Here is a 20,121-nt window from a genome sequence, read left to right as displayed (position 1 = left end):
CATGTTTTATTCAGTAAATATATGTAAATAATGATGTTAAGTAACAGGGATATATTCCTCTATGATGTAGATCGTTATCTAGGTACGGGTCAAGTGCTTGCTTAGTAAGCCATTTTATAGGTCGAGACAAGAGACACTTTCAGCTTAGATAATGAGCGACGTGCATAGATACAGTGATGCCAACTTTTTCCTTACTGCAGGTGATTAGGGAAATATTATTTTATCCCAAGAGGGGAAGTATTACCGCAAGTTTGACCCCAACCTATGAATACCTCCTACGAAAATTGGGGTACCTAGTAGTGTTATGAAAATCAAACACGATATTTCTTTTTTTTAATATTTCTTTCAGTGTATTTTTTTTTAATCGCATACAAGACAAATCCGTTTTGTACCTGCACATTTAACTATAATATTTTACGGACTCGATCCAAATAGTAACGTTAAACTGTTGTTGCAGTCTTGCTTCAGAAAAGAACATAAACCGAGATACACTTTAACATTGAGATAAATTGGATTAAACAAAATATTATTTTAAGAAGTGCTTAGATAGACACAATGGGTGTGTCCATATGCGTGCAACGAACTATTAAAAAAAAACACGCAAGCCATAAATAAATGTACCTACTTGAAACACGATGGTAGGTACCTATTTTAATATTCATTTTTCAACTGATAACTCATACTGAATGAGTAATTTCAGTGTTGTTACTATACCAACACGATAGCAGATCCTGTTGTTGAAGTGAAATTTTGTTGTTAACCAGATAAAAATAAATAAGTACCTAGTAAGTAGATAACTAAGTAATGAACTGCAGATAAGCAGGGAAGACAAACACTATGTAGTAGGTAGTTAATTCTTTTTACTGGGGCCATTGTAAGTAATCTGTGCCAATAGTCTATATATTGGGTGAAATCACTATGAAGCAATAAGTCGCAGCCGTTTGAAGGATTTAGAACTGAAAAGGCCCGAAAAAAAATATTTTACCAAATCCAGTAGGTACCATATCAAAGTGGATAACTTTAGTAGGTAAGTAGGTAACTAACTTAGCCGGTAAGCTAGGCAACTTTTTTTAAAATTACGAAAATCCATACAAGCTTAAAGTAGGCACTTAGCGACTTAACTAAGAGGCATTAAAATCGTATGTCGGCTTATCACGTGATGTCCATGTCCATTCTCATTATTCATACCCCCAACGGCGTGTTATCATCAAGCCTTCGCTTTGTAGACAGGGCAGAATGATAACCTCTCGCAAAATATTCCAATACTTGGAGTTGTAATGATAATAGGAGGTACAAACAGTTTTATTTATTTCTTAAGGCAATGAAATTAAAGTGATGTACATATTCTACTATCTAAAAATAAAACTCGGTAGGTAGGTTCCACCCATCATATAAAACCTATTCAATGAACAGGATGAACAGAATTCGTTCTTTACAGACACTTTACAGAGCAAATTAGGTAATTTGTGTAGCTAAAACCTATTAAATAGATAGAAGGTGCTAGTTGGTGCCTCTTAGATAAGATTGCCTACCTACCTACATTGATTAAATCTTTCCATTACGATCAACGGACTAACAACACTACAGCATGTAGGTAGAGATATACCTACCTACTTACTTACATTTAAAATTAATATTATTCGCTATACTTTCACGTTGAGGAACCGCTAGGTATATCTAGAAATATTAAATATAGGAACATAACTTCGTATTTTTTTTAATGTTTGATTTTGGACAAAAACGGCTTACCCGATTTTCATGAAACATTTTTAATATCCATCGCTGCAAAGCCAACATTCATCTAAGCAGTAGCATTCAATAGGTTAATCTGTTTACTAGTTATGGTGCCACACATAACGGGTAAACTTGTAACTCCCCCACTCTGTAGGACTTAAGAGCAAATAAATATTTTATAGACGAATGAAATCAAAACCAACGTTAGATATTTTTAGACGAAATTTTCACTTTCAGTGTTACTTTCTGTTATGTCATTAACGTCAATGCCATGCTTTACAGTTTACAGTATGCAGTATGTCAATTGTCAAGACTTTTTCAAGTGTGTTTTCTATGGAAAATAATTCATAACGTTTCAAAAGTCTTTCCTATTGGCTGACATATCGATAACTACAAATAATACACCTGTTGAATGACACCCTACGAAAATTGCCCAAAAGATAAAGTAGAGAACAGTCTAGACTTCTGTGCAAAAACTGTTGTAAACATGTTAGACAATTGATTATTTCTTGTCTTTTCTATTGCTATCAGTTGATAATCACGGCAATAAACATGATTAATCACCGTGAAATTGGAGGCAACCAATTATGTCGTTGCACAATTCTTATCTAAGCGCCAAAACTCGTAAAAATGTTAGTGAGGTTACGGCGTAATATTTTGGTTTTACATTGGTAAAGTATAATATGTCGCAATCGGCGTCGGTGTTTTCTAATGGATGGGCGATCGACACAGCGCCTGACCTGCAGAACTCTAGAGATAACGACGTAAGTGGTCCCCTGCGGAGTTGTTTGTTTCAACGATAAGGCGTCCTCTATGACCTTATCAGGACCAGTGTTGTTCCACGGAGTCGCGTGCTTTTCCAAATTTAAATTGACACAGAAACGTTGGACCTATTTATGTACATTTGAAAACACTGTATCTCAATAGATTTTGATCAACTGACTAATAAGGTTAAGGAAATATTCAATATCTTCGTTTACTCATTACTTGACTAATTATTGGAAAGATAACAGTAGATATGCGATTATCTTAATAAGTAGATATAGTATTTGTGCAAATCCGCATAACACCATACATTTTCAACAAACAAAATGAATATGTTAGCACACCTAAGAGGGTAGCTGTCTTATTCAATTCTCATTCTCAAAATAGCTATGCAGTAAAAGCAAGAACATATTAACATATTAAATGTATGAACTTTACACTTTTGCAATAACTTTTACTTTTTAAATTATTGTCATACTGCCAATGCAGATTAGGCTTGTTAATTTTATCTGTGCCCCAATAAATAAATAGCAATACAAATGTAAATAAATTTAACAGTAACAGTTCTTAGTAGTAACTTACTAAGAATATTACATCATAGTAATTAAAACATGTTTTAAAGTCAACAAGGTCTTTAATTATTTAGCCAACACTATCTGTTTCATGCAGTTTCATCTGTCCCTAGGGAACTTCTCACCATACTTGGATACAATGTTACTTATGACACTTGAATAAGGTCAAAAAGACAGCTATAAATAAATGTTTATTTCAAAAAAAGAATACATACAGTTTACAATATAACATTGGCCCCAAACTAGGCAAGCCTGGGTACCAATTAAGAGGGTTTACCAAGGATGTACATAGCAAGATGACTTATACCTCACTGTTACCTACACACTGTAGACTACACTGTTACCTCAACTACACGCAAAAACATTACTTTTAATATTTTTATCTCTCTATTGTCATCTGTCACCTACTGAAAAAAAGTTTTTGAAGAATAGTTGCAATAACCAAATCAAAAAAGAAAATGATATGATGATGATATTGAGAACTCCCATCAAGTAATTTGGGCCACACAATATTAGTATTAAAACTGAAATAATTACTCGTTTTAATATCTAAGAAGACCTATATTAGCTTCAAATCTGATAAGAACAATGAACGCACAGTATTGTGTCAGTGACCTTTGACCACCTCTTCATTTGTTTAGAACATCTGATGATTTCACTATCGGACCATATTTAAACAAGCTCTTAACTGTCTTAAATTTTATAGGGATGATCGCTTGTGGAATATTGAATTTCATAGAAATTGTAAGAAAGGATTAAAGGTAAAAATTCAGAACATTCTTGCTTATATTGTAACTTGATTTTTGAAGGAGACTATTACACTCATCAATTATTTTTACAAATAAAAAATCTACGCAGTAGAAAGCATAAATCCTATACAGAGAATTTATCAACAAAATAAATTGTACTAATGGAACAGAAGGTACATAATGCATATATATGAAAGTAAGTAGGTAAATACACTGCTATAAATCCTGTAAAAATTATAGAAAAATAATAGTTTATGCAAACCGTTAAAAGTTGAAATCAATATGTTGAAACAAAAGTAAATAGGTTGCCATTGGGTAGTGCAATTTGTGTCTTAACTGCCTCATATTCATCTTAATCAGTTATCAAATATTCCAGCTGTCTTTCTTGAGTGTATCACCTTACAATATTTTTTCAATAATTGCAGTAATCATTGATTAGCTAGATTATTAAATATCTGACTGGATGTCTGATTTAAAAAACTCTCTATTTCATAGTGCCATAGGCTTTATTTTATCCAGGTATGGTAAGAAGTTACAAAAAATAAACAACTAGATATTCTTTTAATTTTAACGATCTTAATACCTTAATTAGTCACGTTAGTCCGAAGACGCCTCCTTGTGGAACACCTGTGATAACTTGTATCAATATTGACACTTTCACCCACTTTATTTCTTGTTGCATTGTCTATACTAAATTAAATGCTTTCTTACTTGACTGATTAGCCTAGATTACACAAAGGTAATGAATTAAAATTTAAATCGTAACTGATTCATAATGAACTAACGCACATTATTAACATATGTCTAAACGGGATGTGCTATAAAAATAATTTGATTTACCATCTAGTCTACAATTGCTTAAGGCCAAATTAGCCAAATTTCAATGTATTTTCCTAATTAATATTCTTAAATATTATCATTTAAGTTGTGAACGGAAAAGTTTAAAATTGTTTTACATTTCATTAATAATTAATTCTGCCGATTCGTTGACCCTAGCATGTGTTGCCTCATTCATTACCTCTTGCTTTACTTCAATGTAAACTTTAACTACGTATGTTAAGCAAGAATACTAAAAACTATAAACTTCTTAGGTAAATATTTACCTAAAATAGCAAAAATAAAAATCTAGTACAACACTGATTAAAATTTTCATTTCATTTAAACGTTTGATAGTGATGTCACCAATCTATTGGAATCAAGTGTCTTCATTTGAATTTAACATAAGTCAACGCGTAGATATTACTTTTTTTCCACGTCAAACGACCTACGTATAGTTACCGGCACGGATATTGAGCTCTCGGCGGAAGAGTGGGGATCGCTTTGCGCACCGTACGCATAAGGCAATAAGGCAGTAAATCGCTTCTGCGCAGGTGAAGGTCAGGGCTCAATATCCGTGCCGATAACTATATTGGAAAAAGAAGATCCACATGCTTCGTATTGATCTTTTGAATTTTCCACTCGTATGATCTATTGATTTATGGATTGATAACGAAGACCCCACATCAGTAACCAATAAGGCTATCGCAAATAAATTAAATCTAAGAATACTAACCCATGTTACGCACGCACTTGTTTTTCATGTACCTAAGTACGCACGATCTCATATAAAATTATTTGCGTATATTTATAATTACATATCTATTATCGTAATGTCACTTTGATAATAATATTGCACGCCTTCTTTTGGTATACGTATGGATTCCATGTAGGCACGTACCTATATATAGAACCGTTGCTCGTGTTTTAAAAGTTATTTATTTAAGTGCTCACTTGATGTAACATTGCTGTGATTTTTGTGATGGTTAACAATCTTAGCGTTGCGTTCGGCGATTACCTCTCCGTGAGTGTTTCTTAAATTAATATTTATTTTGGTTAAAACATTTCTTCTTAATGTTGAAATAAGTTTTATCCCCTATACTTGTGACCGAGTTATAAGGTTTAATTGGAATTTTAGAATAGTTATTTGCTTCTATTAGTAGATTATCCATCATGACTTCGTTGGCTTTCCCATAAAATTACTTTAAGTCGATTTTCTGCTGAGTTAACTGCATTGCAGGTTACATTATCCTTCCTTGGTAGTGGCGACCCTACATTATCAGAGCTACTCATTACCCCCTAGTCAGTAGGCACGGATACTTATTATCATGTGGGGTGCGCGAGTGCGACCTTCCACCTCGCTCACCCGCGATGCCTCGTCCCTCGTCTGCTTCTGATAACAACACAATATAAATGATCGCCTATAGTCGCCCCGCACTATACTCGCTCAGTGTTCGTTCACCTACGTACTTGTGTGCGCGCTCTACGTATCTATCGCTCGCCTACATTTACTTCAGCCCGCGCAGTTTTATTTACGTTCAGTTCTCGCAGTCCTCATGGCTAAATTCATCTACTGTGATTTTCTTTCTCCCAATTAAGTTTATCCAGTGTTTTTGAAAGTGGACTCACAAGTGTTACAAACTTTCTGTGAACGCACTCATTGCGTTACTAACGTGTCTTTTAAAATTTATACTGGCACCAGCATACATGCATTTTTCAAGCGAGGTGTTGCAAAAAATGACCATTGTTCTCATGTACCGCATCAACCCTATCTACTATTCAGACTACTCGGATACGATCTAAATTATTACCTGAAGCTCTATCTTCTAAAAAGCTCTCTCTGTCATTGGCTATTTCACTTTGAATATTACAAGTTCGGAGTGTATTCCAAAGACATCACCTGACAAAGGAATTTTCTCGTCAACCGAAAAGGAATTGACGATAAACCAAAATGGATATTGTGGCAAATGTAAGTTTGAACACTCTATGATAGTCCGATTTCATCACGAAGTTAACTCGTTGACAACTCGTGTGAGGGTCAAAGTGTATCATTTGGTTCTGATTGAACGAACCTATAATGCTAACGTAGATAATGTTTGTTTACAGTACCACCCAGTGTTCAAGGCATTTCTCGCCGGTTCTTTCTCCGGGACCTTCAGCACTATATTGTTCCAGCCGCTTGATTTGGTGAAGACTCGTCTACAGAACCCTACTCAACATGTTGTTGCGGCGACTGTCAAGTAAGTCACAATACCTAAACAAACCTTTCTAATTTAATTTAGATCGGATTTGGGACTTACGCCAGATTAGCATTTTCGTTGACAACATGAAATTGTCGCATAGCGACAAGACAAGCGATAATCGCTAGAAAAGCATAGAAAAATAATAATTAGCTACTAGATAACAACAACAGACTCTACCTATATCTTGTTGCTACGAAACAAAACTTAGATAGGACAGGCCGCGTCTGGCGACTGATTAGAAGATTCAATAATAATTTGTCCAAGTAACGTAGAATGTACGAGATAACTGTATTATAATTATTATTAATTCCGAACATATCCTTAACATTGACATTGATAGCGTCTGATATAATCGTCTGTAGACGACATTATACGCTTCCCGAATCTGCTAATGACCCATTATCATTTTCCGCGTTTGAAATTCCCAGAAAATTTACAAATGTTTGTATTTTTTATTATTATTTATCTGCAAAGTGATTATGACCAATGAAATAAAATAAAAACGTCTGATTTTAATTAGTTCAATGTTTGATTATCTTATTTTACTCACAAATTGCTATCTCTAAGGCCGAGTTGCGACCCAAGCGCGTGCAAACGGTCGTCGTTTGAATGCACGCGAGTGCATAGTTTAGTCATGACTTAGTTGATAAACAAATGATTTTGTTTACTCTTTATTTCCAATCACCCAGGAAAGAGTATCAATGATAGTAAAAACTGCGCACAAGTCTGACTTTATGTAATAATGAAGGTCTTAGCTACTACATAACACGACACAACATTGTTCCTAAATGATATGTTGACCTCAAAATGTCGCCTTGTGGCATCCCTATTGGATTCTAACTTTAAGAAGTATAATAAGACATACATGGATCTAATAACCTTATTAACCTTTACAGCAGCCGAATCCAACCCGGGATGATGACGATTTTCACGAACATCATTCGGCAAGAACAAATAGTGGGGCTATGGCGTGGGATGGTTCCCTCCATAGCTCGCTGCGTGCCTGGAGTGGGAATCTATTTCTCCTCCCTGCATTGGCTCAAGGCCAAGATGGGGAAGTCTAAAGGCGACCTCGGTGCCTTGGAAGCTGTCACGTTAGGAGTCGTTGCAAGGACCATGAGTGGCGTTGCTCTGATACCTATCACTGTGATCAAAACTAGGTGAGTTGATAACTTTTGTACTTCAGAGAGTTTAAGGGGTAGAACAAAATTCACTAAGGACGAAGAAATTACCTTACAGAAGTCACAGACATACTATTTTTCCAGCACTTACCTACACAATATTTAATTTACTATCATAATTAGCAGTAATTTAATTCAATTTCAAAGAACAATAGTAGGAGGCAAGTACCGTCCTAAAATTGTATTATCGTACAAAATACAATATTTGTTGAACTCTCAAAAACAGGCTTATCTTTTAAGCTTTTGAATGCAATGTCATTGGTTTTGATATAACAGATTGTGAATTAAATTACAAATGTGTATTATCAAAAATGCCAGTCGAGAAATGTTCTAATTAGCTTTTTATCTTGTTTTATTCCATGACGCTTGCCTGCTTACCGGTTACTGTCGGTAGGTTGGTCTGTGTCGTCACGCCTTTCGTTATTGAGCAGTTTCCTATCAATGAAAGGCATCTTTATAATTATACGTACATTGTCCCCATGTCTGTTCATGTTGAACCTCGTGATTGTATACGTCATAAACGTTCGTCAGGTCACCTGTAAGACAATGGTTATGGTAATGAAAGGTTACGGCGCAGTCGGGGGTACTACGTTTTAGTCCACTTGCTTTAAATGCTAATTTGTTAGTCTAAGTCTAATCAAATGTAGTGTTAATGTTTACCGACAAATCACGCCTTCTTTTGATGCTCATGCAAAATTGTTGCAAACTGAATGTTAAATAATTTTGAAATTGTTTTCTTCCTCAGATACGAATCTGGAGTGTACAAATACAACAGTCTGGGTGGTGCTCTGAAGGCTATTTACAAAGCTGAGGGGTTCCGTGGCCTGTCTTGCGGTTTAGGACCAACCCTAGCCAGAGATGCGCCATTTTCGGGCCTGTACCTCATGTTCTACTCGCAAACTAAGCAAAGCGTACCTAAAGGTAAGATACTGGGTCCTTCGCATATTATGAGCACCAATTTCATCAACTGTTGATTGATCAATATCTTTGAAAATGCAAATAGTAATTCGATCTTCAAATCACATTAGAATTGGTGAAATTGGCCCTCAATAACTTAATGACTTTAGTTTAAAATTGAAACTTTAAATAAATAAATTAGAATATTAGGTTAATCTAAAATTCAAATACGCATATGTAGACGTTGATAAAGAAAGGTCGCGCACGTTCCTTTATTTAGGGTAGAGAGATAATTTCTAATAATAATGTAGACACAAATAATATCTTATTTAGATTTGTTTACTTCAATAATTGAACATATGAACTTCGGACTGCATTATAAGCATTAGATAATGACAAGTAAATAAAAATTAGTTGGTTGCATGTTTGATTATGTCATACAAATATAATCTTATTCAATACTGTTTAGGTCCTTTACCTTATAATTTTAGAAAGATTTTTTTTGTTGTGAAATTCATAAACACCTTATTTTTTAAAACGCATCATAATCTGATCTCACGATAGCAAGATAATAAATTATCATGTTTACAATTTAGAAATATTATGTACGTCATCAAATGTGTTTTTTGTTTTTTTTTTTTGGTTATCACCCAAAAAATGGCGTGATTCTAATCTTTTTGATAATTACCTCGACGCATTTGTCGTATGCCGGATCCTATCTATTCATTATCGATTTCCAAATGAGTAATTGTATGTTATTTTTCGAGTTAAAAAAAACGGTTTTCCTAATAAGTTAAACCTAATCGATAAATATTATCTATGGAATTTATAATAAATTGAATCAGCTCATACTGCTCGCAGTACAAATAATGTTTATATTATTAGAATGTTGTATTATTAGAATGTTTTGTTTCTGGAAATTCTTATTTAAAAAGCAAGCAAAAAGACGTAGGCGCCATGTTTTATAAACATAACGTTGACGCATACATCATTTGTGACGTAGATTCACGAAGCTTAGTTCGCACAGCAGATAAGGCATATTATAAACATTAACCTCACGTTACATATAGAAAACACATCTAAACTAAACATTGGAAAATGTGACCATATCAGACCAGATCAGTAATTATCTTGTACAGATCTCATTTCTCAATATGCTGTACAATTCAATATATGTATTTGATGACTAAAGATGACGTTCTTTATACCTTACTACTTTATTTATCTTACTATTCATTCTTATTCATCAATTTTTAAATCAGTTCAAAATTACACAGTCTGGAAAAAAACCTAATTTGCAGGTAGGTACCATATCTACAGACAGACTGATTAAGCTAATGAGGTAATTTTTATTTTCAATTTCTTTAGGTATTATAAAATAGTGTCCCAAAATCAACGAAAAGCTTTTATGTGGGTAGAGTAGGCAGGCCTAATATTTAACAAAAAAATATTTATATATTATATTTTATCATTATTTCTATCACGTTCTTTTTGGCTATTTTTATTATGTTCTGTTTTTTTTTAGATAAATAGGTTTAAATCAAGATTTCTTTTAATACCTTCAGGGTTTTCTTAACATATTATTTGAACTCAAAAATAATCTAACCAATTTTTTCCTAATTTCAGAATGGATGCAATCACCAACAGCTGCAAGCGCCGTCCACTTCAGTTGCGGCATACTAGCCGGGATCGCGGCGTCACTCGCGACCAACCCGGCTGACGTACTGAAGACTAACATGCAGTTGTATCCAGACAAGTTCCCCAACGCTTTCAGTGCCGCTGTCTATGTACATCAGGTAAGGTTACATTTCTAATACGTCATCCTCCGAGCCTTTTTTCCCAATCATGTTGGGGTCGGCTTCCAGTCTAACCGGATTCAGTGGAGTACCAGTGGTTTAAAGAAGCGACTGCCAATTTGACCTCCTCAACCCAATTACCCGGGCAACCCGATACCCCTTGGTTAGACTGGTGTCAGACTTACTGGCTTCTGACTACCCGTAACGATATTTCTAATACGTATAGACTTGAATTTAAATATAGAATTTTGAACTCCAAGTAAGGAAAATTGCAAAACGCTTTAGTGTCTCTGTTTGAGAAGGTTAGGTTGGTACTAGCCGTTGGTCCGCAGAGATAGTATCTAGGCATAAGAATAATATTACACAGTTTATTTCTTTAATGGGTACTTAATATAGCCCTTTTACTATTCATTCTGGTTATCCCAGACTTGTGTTAATTTTCTTTTTTTTTGACTGAAATCCCTACATTGTTTAAAGAATTAAAACTGTACTTACAAGTATTTATAAAATGTGCGTGCTTATTAGATAATTACCTAAATATTAAAATCGACATTTCTGAACGCGTACCAAATGTCAAAGGTCTATGGTATAGATAATATAATCGGGACGATTGTGAACTGTATGCTTAATTGGTAGGTATTGTCTTGATTACATAATTACATTTTCCAAGAAAATCAGTAGTAGTAAATAGCTTAGGTAATTCCCAGTCTTTTAATTAATTCTACGAGTATATACGTCGGAACACCAATTTTGTTTTGCGTAACTAAATAAATAGCGTACCTAATAATAATTTTTTGCAATGTGAACACCTGAGATTGACTGAGACAATTAGCACTATTTATTATTTAAGTTAAATAAGTATTCTGAGTCACAATTAAAACAACGCAATTCATTAATTAAGATAAGCCCCAGACGGGGGGTCGTTTATTTATTATTTTAATTAGTTATATCTATCATTCAGAATCGGCGTGTTGCCATAGTTCACATTATGTCAAGTTTATAAGAGAATATTTCGCTAATTGCTTCAATTATTTTGGGGTTACGGGATTATCTATTTGTTGAATTTTGGCACCATTATGAAACAACCTGCTTTGTAGGTTATCGGTTATAGGTAAGCACAGCCGCCATATTGCTCAAGTACATGAGTAGGTACTTACATACAAATAGGTACCTAGTTATAGTATTTGTTTTTGACTAGATGAGAGTAATGTTCTATTTCTGAACTGTAAACACAATAATTTATTTTGATAGTCTGGTAGTGTATCCCTTTCATAAATTTACCTGCTTGATGAAACCTAACTATAATAATATTTATTTAGATATATGTACATTTTAAACGCAATTAGCTTAACATTAATTTCTAATTTAAGTTGAACTGATATTGTGCCTACCAAGTAAATAGGTACCAATCAAATGACATAGGGACTACATAGTAACATTTGTGAATGATTGACAAAGAATATACATTATACATAGTGATAAAGAGTTGTCATATCTTTCTTTCTTCAATGAAGGGCAAATAATGCCCCCTATCGACGTAGGCAATGATAAGTTTAATTAGTAAAGCAGTTTATATAGATTTAAAGAAAATTGAACCTTAGAGCGTTGACATTAAAGTCTGTTTCCCGCTTTTTTTTGCTGTCAACCATAGACATATCAAGTAAAGACTACTTAGAGGCGTCATATCTCCTACCTATGTGAGAGCAACAAAGCAGTTTATTTCTATTAATTCTTCCTTTAAATGATCCATGTAATAACAGATTTTCTCCTTTGTTTCAGACATACGGTGTAAGAGGATATTTCAAGGGTGCAGTACCAAGGATGTTGCGTCGCACTCTAATGGCCGCCATGGCCTGGACTGTCTTCGAAGAAGTTACCAGATCAATTGGCTTGAAATGAGATTCTTTCTAGTTTAATTCTACCAACTTGTGATTTTTCTAATGATGTTATTGGTTTGATGTTCCTAGTTTTTGCATCATTATGTATTCGAATATAATTCTATGCTTTAATTTAGTTTAGTTATTCTTCTTAGGGTTAATACGATTTGTGATATGTGACCTGTATTCGGCTTTATTGTTATTCAATTTTACATGCCGTTTGTATTTTGTTTCTTTTTCTTTTTAAATGTTATTCAATCTATAACCTTCGCCTATAGGCCAGTTGTATTGTATAGAGGGAATATTTAGATAGACTATTATTGATATTGACAATGTTTATATTGTGTAATCGAATTGTTACTATCCTTATCTGGCACAGAGCGAGAAAGAGACAGTGAATTAGAACTGTCAAATTGTTGACGCAATAATATTTACATCTCTTTCTAATTATCTGTGAGCGACAGAGAAAAGAACATTTTGATTTGATGCACAATACTACCAGTCTTTATTTTTCTGGTGATACATACACGTTTTAAGTTTACAATGTAGACCACATAGACTTGTTTTAATAAAGAAAATATATTTTATTTAAATAATTTGTTTTTCATTGACATGTTAATTTCCTTAAATTGGTATTTATTATATAACAACTAGTTCAAACATCTACTTATCTAAATACTTATTTCTTTGTATTTAGTCAGAGCAGTAGCCAGTGGTAACGTAGAAGAGCTTATCAAGCGTATTTATCCTTTCTCAGTAACTCTAAATATGTTATGAAAAAGAAATAGATACATATATCTATTTCTTTACAAACAGCTACTTTTTTAGTAAATAGCTGTAGCTGCAGATTTAGAAGAGTAACTTATTAAGAGCAAAAACATATTTTTGCTCTAAGAGTGCGTCCACATCTGGCGAATGCTCATTCGCGGCATATTCGCCAGGTGGGGATGCACCCTTAGAAGTGCGTCTTTGATGGCAATCAAAATAAAACACAAAATAACGAAACTATATTATATTTTACATATTTACAGTCACGATTTTAATTACAATTTACTAATTCACTATCATATAAATTCCAGGCCCTCGTATTTGAGGTTTTCGATCAATGTGTCATGTAGTAACACGATACCGTCCGTTGTAAATGCAGTTATGTACGTGGCAGTCTTGCCTTCGAACTCCGTAGTTTTCAAAGCAACTATAGCTTCATCATTTGTTCCCGGTATAAACTTGAACGATGAGAAACCGTGCTTTGGTTGGTGTTTTGTAATCTGAAAATTATAAGAGGGACTTATTAATGCAGCCTTCTATATAAACTTGAAGAATTTCAATATCTATTGAGACCGAACACTAGTTGGCATTGAATTCAATAGTAGGACAGATATTATTCATATGTATACAGCTGAGTAAATACTATTTCTGTATTGTCTCATACTTATGTATCATCAGTCTATAATAGTATGTGCCCTCTATGAGCTTGAACAATATGATGTAACTTTGCCAAATTTTTACTTTTCAACACACAATTTTACGGATACTGTGAGTCGAAAGTTCGAATTAAAAAAAAGAACAGGATGTTCTCTGGTTTAAACATTCCAGTAGATAGGAAAAAAAATTTAGTTCAGATATAACATTTAAAAAACATTTCTGTATTGTCTTATGAAACTCACCTCAAGAGCATGAATGTGTTTAAAATTTTCATCAGCGGTAATCAAGTAATTGCATCCCATTACTTCATCTTTCGTCTCATTGTAAGGCTCATGACTGCATCTTCTTGGTAGAAAGTGCCACAACTGCTTGTGTGGCGACCATACTCCTGACTCATGGATCATGTAACCTGGCCACTGGATGCCGATGGAACCGCGGACACCCTTGTACTGGGTCACCCAGTTTAATGGCTGCACCTGTAGAAGAAATGTTACAATATGAGTAAACTGTCTTATGTGGTATATGTTTGTTTCTCTGGAAAGTAATAATGTGGAAAATATATCTCTGAAAGCCATGATTTTCCGAAGGAGATTGGTTGCCATTGCTGTATTTCAAATCAATGCAGAATTATGTTACTTTTTGTGGAATCCTATTAAACAGAATATGTTATTTATCAGGAGTATTCATTTATTATCCTATTCATTTTTTTAAGCCTTTTTTGCATGTACCTGCCCTAAGTACGATTTTATTCCATCAAATTAAATGTTAATTTAAACTCCGAGTTACAAGCTAAACAGTCTACCTCAAAACATTAAATAAGATAAACATAGATAACCTTTTTGAATCGCCAGTAACTTCTTTGATAAGATAGTAACATGTTCGCAACCATACTGCCTGTATTGCACACTCCAAGCAAATATCATTACTTTTCCTGTTTACATAACTATTTAGTTCTATGTATTTATTTCCTTATTAATAGATAATTTTTTATTTTGTAAAAAGAATTATTATACAAATAATATAGCTATGGACTTCTACATAGAACTAGGATGGTCTGTAGAAAAGTGAAAAAAAAATATTAAAAAAAATTGTAGCCTACATTTTTATACCATCATTATAAACAAGAGTTTCGTTAGTAAGTATATTTATGTAACTATTAATAATAAACAACATTTTTATGCAGGTGGATTGGCATAGTTTCTCCAGGATGTGGATAAAACTGTGGACGGAAGCTAGTTTTCTATACCTGCTATTTTATTGATTTCAATTTTACTACTAAAATCTTACCTCTCCATGGATATTGATGAGTTTGATCCACATGGGGTCATAAGTCTGGAATTCCCCACTGGCCGTTGTCCATTCTTTGCCCATAGATCCTACATACAGAATGTCATCTTTGACTGTGGCCCATTCTGACTTAAAACCCTTTTCTGTATGGCCATTCCCATCGGTTAATATGACCCATGGCACTATTTTATTGTTTGATATTTCAAACACCTGCAAAATATAAAAAAAAAAAAACAACATGTTGAGAGGCACAATTAGAACATAAAGTACATTGTAGGTTATTGAAATAGGTGTTTTCTCATAGTCAGTGTCCTTAGTTAGATACAAATTATAGTCCAAGATTTTTGCCATGATTCAGCAGATGACTGCGGACTGACATTTGTCATCTTTGGTAGTTGTTACAGCTAGACAAAAGCGTGACTAGCAAGGGGTTCTGTGTTTTTCTAGTAACTAGGTTATGGAGGTTGGTTGACAGATCAACTCAACATAGTTGGGAAAGATGATGAAACAGACAGTTTTGTGATGTGGGAATGTGTTGAACATAATAATTACCATTCCTGAACGGTCATCAAAAGTGAGCAATCTCCCATCATATACTATCAACTCTGATAGCTCCATGCCTCTCCCCTTATGGGAGTAAGTTGAAGTCAACATCGTGGGCTCCCGGATATCCCATGACACTTGCACAGACTTCTTCACACGGTTGTAGTGCAGTAACCCTTTCTTTAAGTAACTTATATACGTGTGCTTATTAGTATTGCTTTTAGAATTAGTATCTAAGTCCGCCACTATCCCAATTCTGAACGACGTGACATCTCCACTGACCAAGGGCGCAGTGAGCGGATAGGTTGCATTATACGACCTTGCGGAACTGGCCCATCTCTGCACATTCACTGGCTGGGTACTAGTCCACCAATTATAATAAAATAACACTATAAGGAATGCACCTATTAACACAATCAACAACACAAACTGTGGCTGTATCCTAACTGCGTTCCCGACTCTGTACGTGGCTGGTGTGCGCAGGGCTTTGCGCCAATCACGAAGAGTGCCTTTCATTTTACGATCTTCTAACTCGTAAGACTCGTACATAATAAATATGCTTATAACATATTAATTTCACTTAAATTGACTCCCAATATCATGTGACTAGTCGAAACATTTAGTAAAACTTTAGAATTAAGTGTTAAATAATATCACTGGCCGATTTCACTAATTGTTGTGTGGAAAACCTTGGTAAATGTAATGGCTTGATAGTTTTAGCTAAGCTTAATGATATCCTCAACGTGTTACGATGTGGATTATGGTTCATTTTGGGATAATTTCCTTTACATTTTAGTGCTGATTTGGTGATTAAAAATGTACTAATGACACAAATATGGATATGACACTGACAGAAAAGTGACATAACCTTGCTTGTTGTTTGTCGTGTTTGTCATGTTGTCAATTTGGCGAAGATAGAAATTGCCAATTAAAAAATCTGTTTATTGAGCAAAACTATTATTATAACAGGGAAACAAAAATTATTTAATGAATTATTACAAAAAAAATATACAATATCTTTATTAATTATTCTTTATTACATTGGGAATTGATTTTTTATGGCAAAATGTAGGTGCAGTCTCACTGTATAAGCAGTCAGGCCACTTACGGTGACGGGGCCCGCCTTCAAACATCTGGCGGGCCAATACCTGTCGGGGGTGCGGAAGAATGCTTCGGCGATACCCGTGCCCTCGACACAAGGTAATTGGTGGCAACACTGGGTGGGTTTTTAGCCGGTAAGAGTCCGGCACACACTCCCTCCACCGACCCCAGGTGGAGGGTTGTCCATGAGGATTTTCCCCCTGATAAAAAAAAAGGTGCAGTTTCAAAGTAGTTATCTGGGATTTCGGAAGTCACTTTTTTTTTGTTTAATCCTTAATTCGTTTGGGGTGTTGATGAGCTCCTAATAGTGGTTTCATTTCAGACAATGGCTTCATAGCCAAGCTCCTCACCTAAAGAGGCTCTCTTTAGCTCTCCTGATATAGAAAACAGGGTACCGCTTTCCGATTTACCTATACCTACTTTTGGATACCTACGGCACGCACCTCATCGCATAAAAAACACTAACGTTATACATGCGAAGAGTAACATCACCATAGTTACAGAGTTTGCCTGGTAATCAAAACGTCTTGAGTTTGAATTTTGACCCCCACCCATTGCACTATTGACATGAACCACTCCAGATACCTACGACTAAGTACCGGCCTTACCTACTTGAAGAGGTTTCCCTGTTATGTGTAAACTTCTGAACTGGCAAAGGTTAATTAAAAAAAAAAAAAAAAAAGTAAAAAAAAATGTTTTTTTTTTTAGCTTTTTAATCACTATTCACATTAGTGAAAAGTTCTCGTCAATGCGAATAATATAAGCCCAAACACGAGGTAGTTAATATTTTTTCCCTTGACCTCTCTTCTCCATCATCAGGTCAGCTCTAAACCATCACTCGTGTATAGTGCTATAATAACAGACATATTTACACCTGAGTGTAAAGTTTTTACCCTATGCGCAACTTTTAATGAACTGCAAACAGAAAAGTTAAGCTTTTTTATGTACTAAAATCTTCATCGAAAAAACCTTGTAAAAAGAGAACCCCATGGTTTTTAGATGATATGAAATACTTTTTGTAATCTACACATTATACTGAATCCAACCATACATACGAAGTTTCTGTCGACTCTGGGTTTTTTTTGGCCATCTCCTTTCGTCATGTACTCCCTTACAAACTTTCCGTATTTAGCTCCTTTCCTTGTGTATGTCAGTGTCTTGGGTGGTCAAGTAGGCAGTCCCTTCATGTTAAACACTGCCCAAGTAGCATTTTGTTCCATTTAAGAGTAGGTACACATTTAGTTCCAAGGTGAACTTAAAGAATTACTACAGTTCACTCGTGATGTATTAGCTGCATTATCGCAATTAATTACACCTATACCTGTCTAAGGGACTTATAGGAGTGTAGAGTAATACTTTTATACGGTTATGGGTGTTATAATCAGGCCCGCCGTAAGCGGGCGTGCAGCGCGTGCACAGCACGCGGGCGGCACGTCCTAGGGGGCGGCAAATCTAGCGAGTTATCACGTTATATTTAAAAAATACAATATCTTTTTACTAATGATTTGATTTCAATATTTCCGAACTCAGCAATAGCGCTAAGAATATTACTTATACTGCCGGTTTCAGTTAGGTACATCTGTTGAAAGGACATTTTCAAAATTAAAGATTCTTAAAAACGATTTAAGATCAACCAGTGGCGTAGCGTGGGGCAAATGCTATTTAGGGGGCGGCAAAATTAAACCAATAAAATTTCGGAAAAAGCCGCCCTAGCTTTGGTCGTCTCCTATCAATTTTGACTGTTTCACCCTTTGCATCCCCAAAAAAATTCGCGCTCGCTGCGCTCGCGGCTCCATGTCAGATATCGCATTTTATCTTTGTTTAATTGTTGAGGCATTCAATTCCGAATAAACATTTTTCGCACACGTCCGTTATGGCTTTTTATGATATGTTTACTTCATGAAAACTCTAAGGAAAAAATCGCGCGCGCGTCGCGCGCGGCGTTTGCACTTCACATCTGTGCATATCTTACTTTTTGACTTTGCTTTGTTAATTTAAAGTGATTTTTATTTTTTTTGTGTCCTTTAAAAATAAAAATTTCGCGCTCGCTCCGCTCGCGCTTCCTTACATATGGAATGTGTCTTACAATTTTTCAACGGGAAACCCACCAAATAACGTATTTTACTGACTTTAAATATTGTTATAGATATTTAAGTGCGTTAGTTTAAGTTAATCACAATCTTTCAATACATAGGGGCCACTTGGGTAATGATTGCACTGCATTGATGCCCTAAGCAATTGCTTATTTTGCTTATGGGCTAACCCAGGACTGCTTAGGGCTTAGGTTACTCTGAACATTTCAAGTAAATAAAAAGTTATGTGTAATGTATGTTATGTATTGCAATAGTTATTTATCCAAAAGTAGGTGGGTTTTCTGCAATTAGAACGGTGCATGTACATATTTTTTTCTGTTGGACAAGTAAGATGGATATGAATGGGCGGGGGGTCCGGACCCCCTGGATCCGCCCCCCCCCCTTATATATTTTTTGACAAAACGTATGTAGTCGTAGGGCGGCATAATCAGTTTTGCACGCGGGCGAACAAACAGCTAGCGGCGGGCCTGGTTATAATACTCTAACTACTATCCTTTAGTCAGCTTTCTGAATAAGAGCATTATAGGAGGGTAGAGATACGGCAAACGCTGTTTAACGGCCTACTTGTTCGATGTTATAGAGCTAGCATTTTAATAGAACACTTCTGGTCATTTATAAAGCCAAAGGCTGTTATGTTTACTCGTCTTAGACTGTTATACAGCCAGTAGCTGTATTAGGACTTGTTTGTGATACTTAAAATAACCTTTTTTTTGTTTTGTACAGAAGTGTTTAAATGATTCACATGTGGACTGTAGGCTGTTAGAAGGGCTATATAACAGTTCACATAGCCGTATTTCATTTCCACCATTTTGTTCTACGTAACCTAAAATATTTACCAAATAAATCTACAAGATTAATGCAGATTTATCACAAAATACGCAGATAGAGCGAATAAGTTTTGGTTTCATGTTAAAATTAATTACCGTAGTATAATTATAATGCCAATAAAATATCAAAAACTGAAAATGTAAATTTTCCTCTCAGCCAGTTTTAAATATTTCAAAATGAATAAAGCGTTTTTACAGAGGCGCGTGAAAATTTT

At 34.8% G+C, this 20,121-nt stretch overlaps 2 protein-coding genes across 4 annotated transcripts; one reads left to right on the top strand and one right to left on the bottom strand.

Annotated features, from left to right (window-relative positions):
- Positions 1–2,195: 2,195 nt before the first annotated feature.
- On the top strand, positions 2,196–13,226 carry LOC124632999 (mitochondrial glycine transporter A-like). 3 transcript variants are annotated; one of them, XM_047168064.1, is made up of 6 exons: positions 2,196–2,498; positions 6,743–6,876; positions 7,776–8,039; positions 8,806–8,981; positions 10,584–10,753; positions 12,533–13,226. In XM_047168064.1, the coding sequence occupies exons 1-6, from the start codon at positions 2,418–2,420 to the stop codon at positions 12,650–12,652; spliced, it is 945 nt and encodes a 314-aa protein (XP_047024020.1). In that variant the 5' UTR covers positions 2,196–2,417; the 3' UTR covers positions 12,653–13,226. The 3 variants fall into 3 exon arrangements, with proteins under 3 accessions (XP_047024020.1, XP_047024021.1, XP_047024022.1); XM_047168065.1 differs by lacking the exon at positions 2,196–2,498 and adding an exon at positions 5,532–5,660; XM_047168066.1 differs by lacking the exon at positions 2,196–2,498 and adding an exon at positions 5,764–6,605.
- Positions 13,227–13,627: 401 nt separating this feature from the next.
- LOC124632998 (apyrase) lies at positions 13,628–16,742 on the bottom strand. The gene is made up of 4 exons (XM_047168063.1): positions 15,895–16,742; positions 15,343–15,552; positions 14,298–14,531; positions 13,628–13,898 (listed from the first exon to the last, which is right to left on the bottom strand). The coding sequence occupies exons 1-4, from the start codon at positions 16,432–16,434 to the stop codon at positions 13,695–13,697; spliced, it is 1,188 nt and encodes a 395-aa protein (XP_047024019.1). The 5' UTR covers positions 16,435–16,742; the 3' UTR covers positions 13,628–13,694.
- Between the last annotated feature and the right edge of the window lie 3,379 nt (positions 16,743–20,121).

Source organism: Helicoverpa zea, chromosome 9 (assembly GCF_022581195.2).
Source record: "Helicoverpa zea isolate HzStark_Cry1AcR chromosome 9, ilHelZeax1.1, whole genome shotgun sequence".
Taxonomy (NCBI): domain Eukaryota; kingdom Metazoa; phylum Arthropoda; class Insecta; order Lepidoptera; family Noctuidae; genus Helicoverpa; species Helicoverpa zea.
This window is presented reverse-complemented; position numbering and strand designations above follow the sequence as displayed.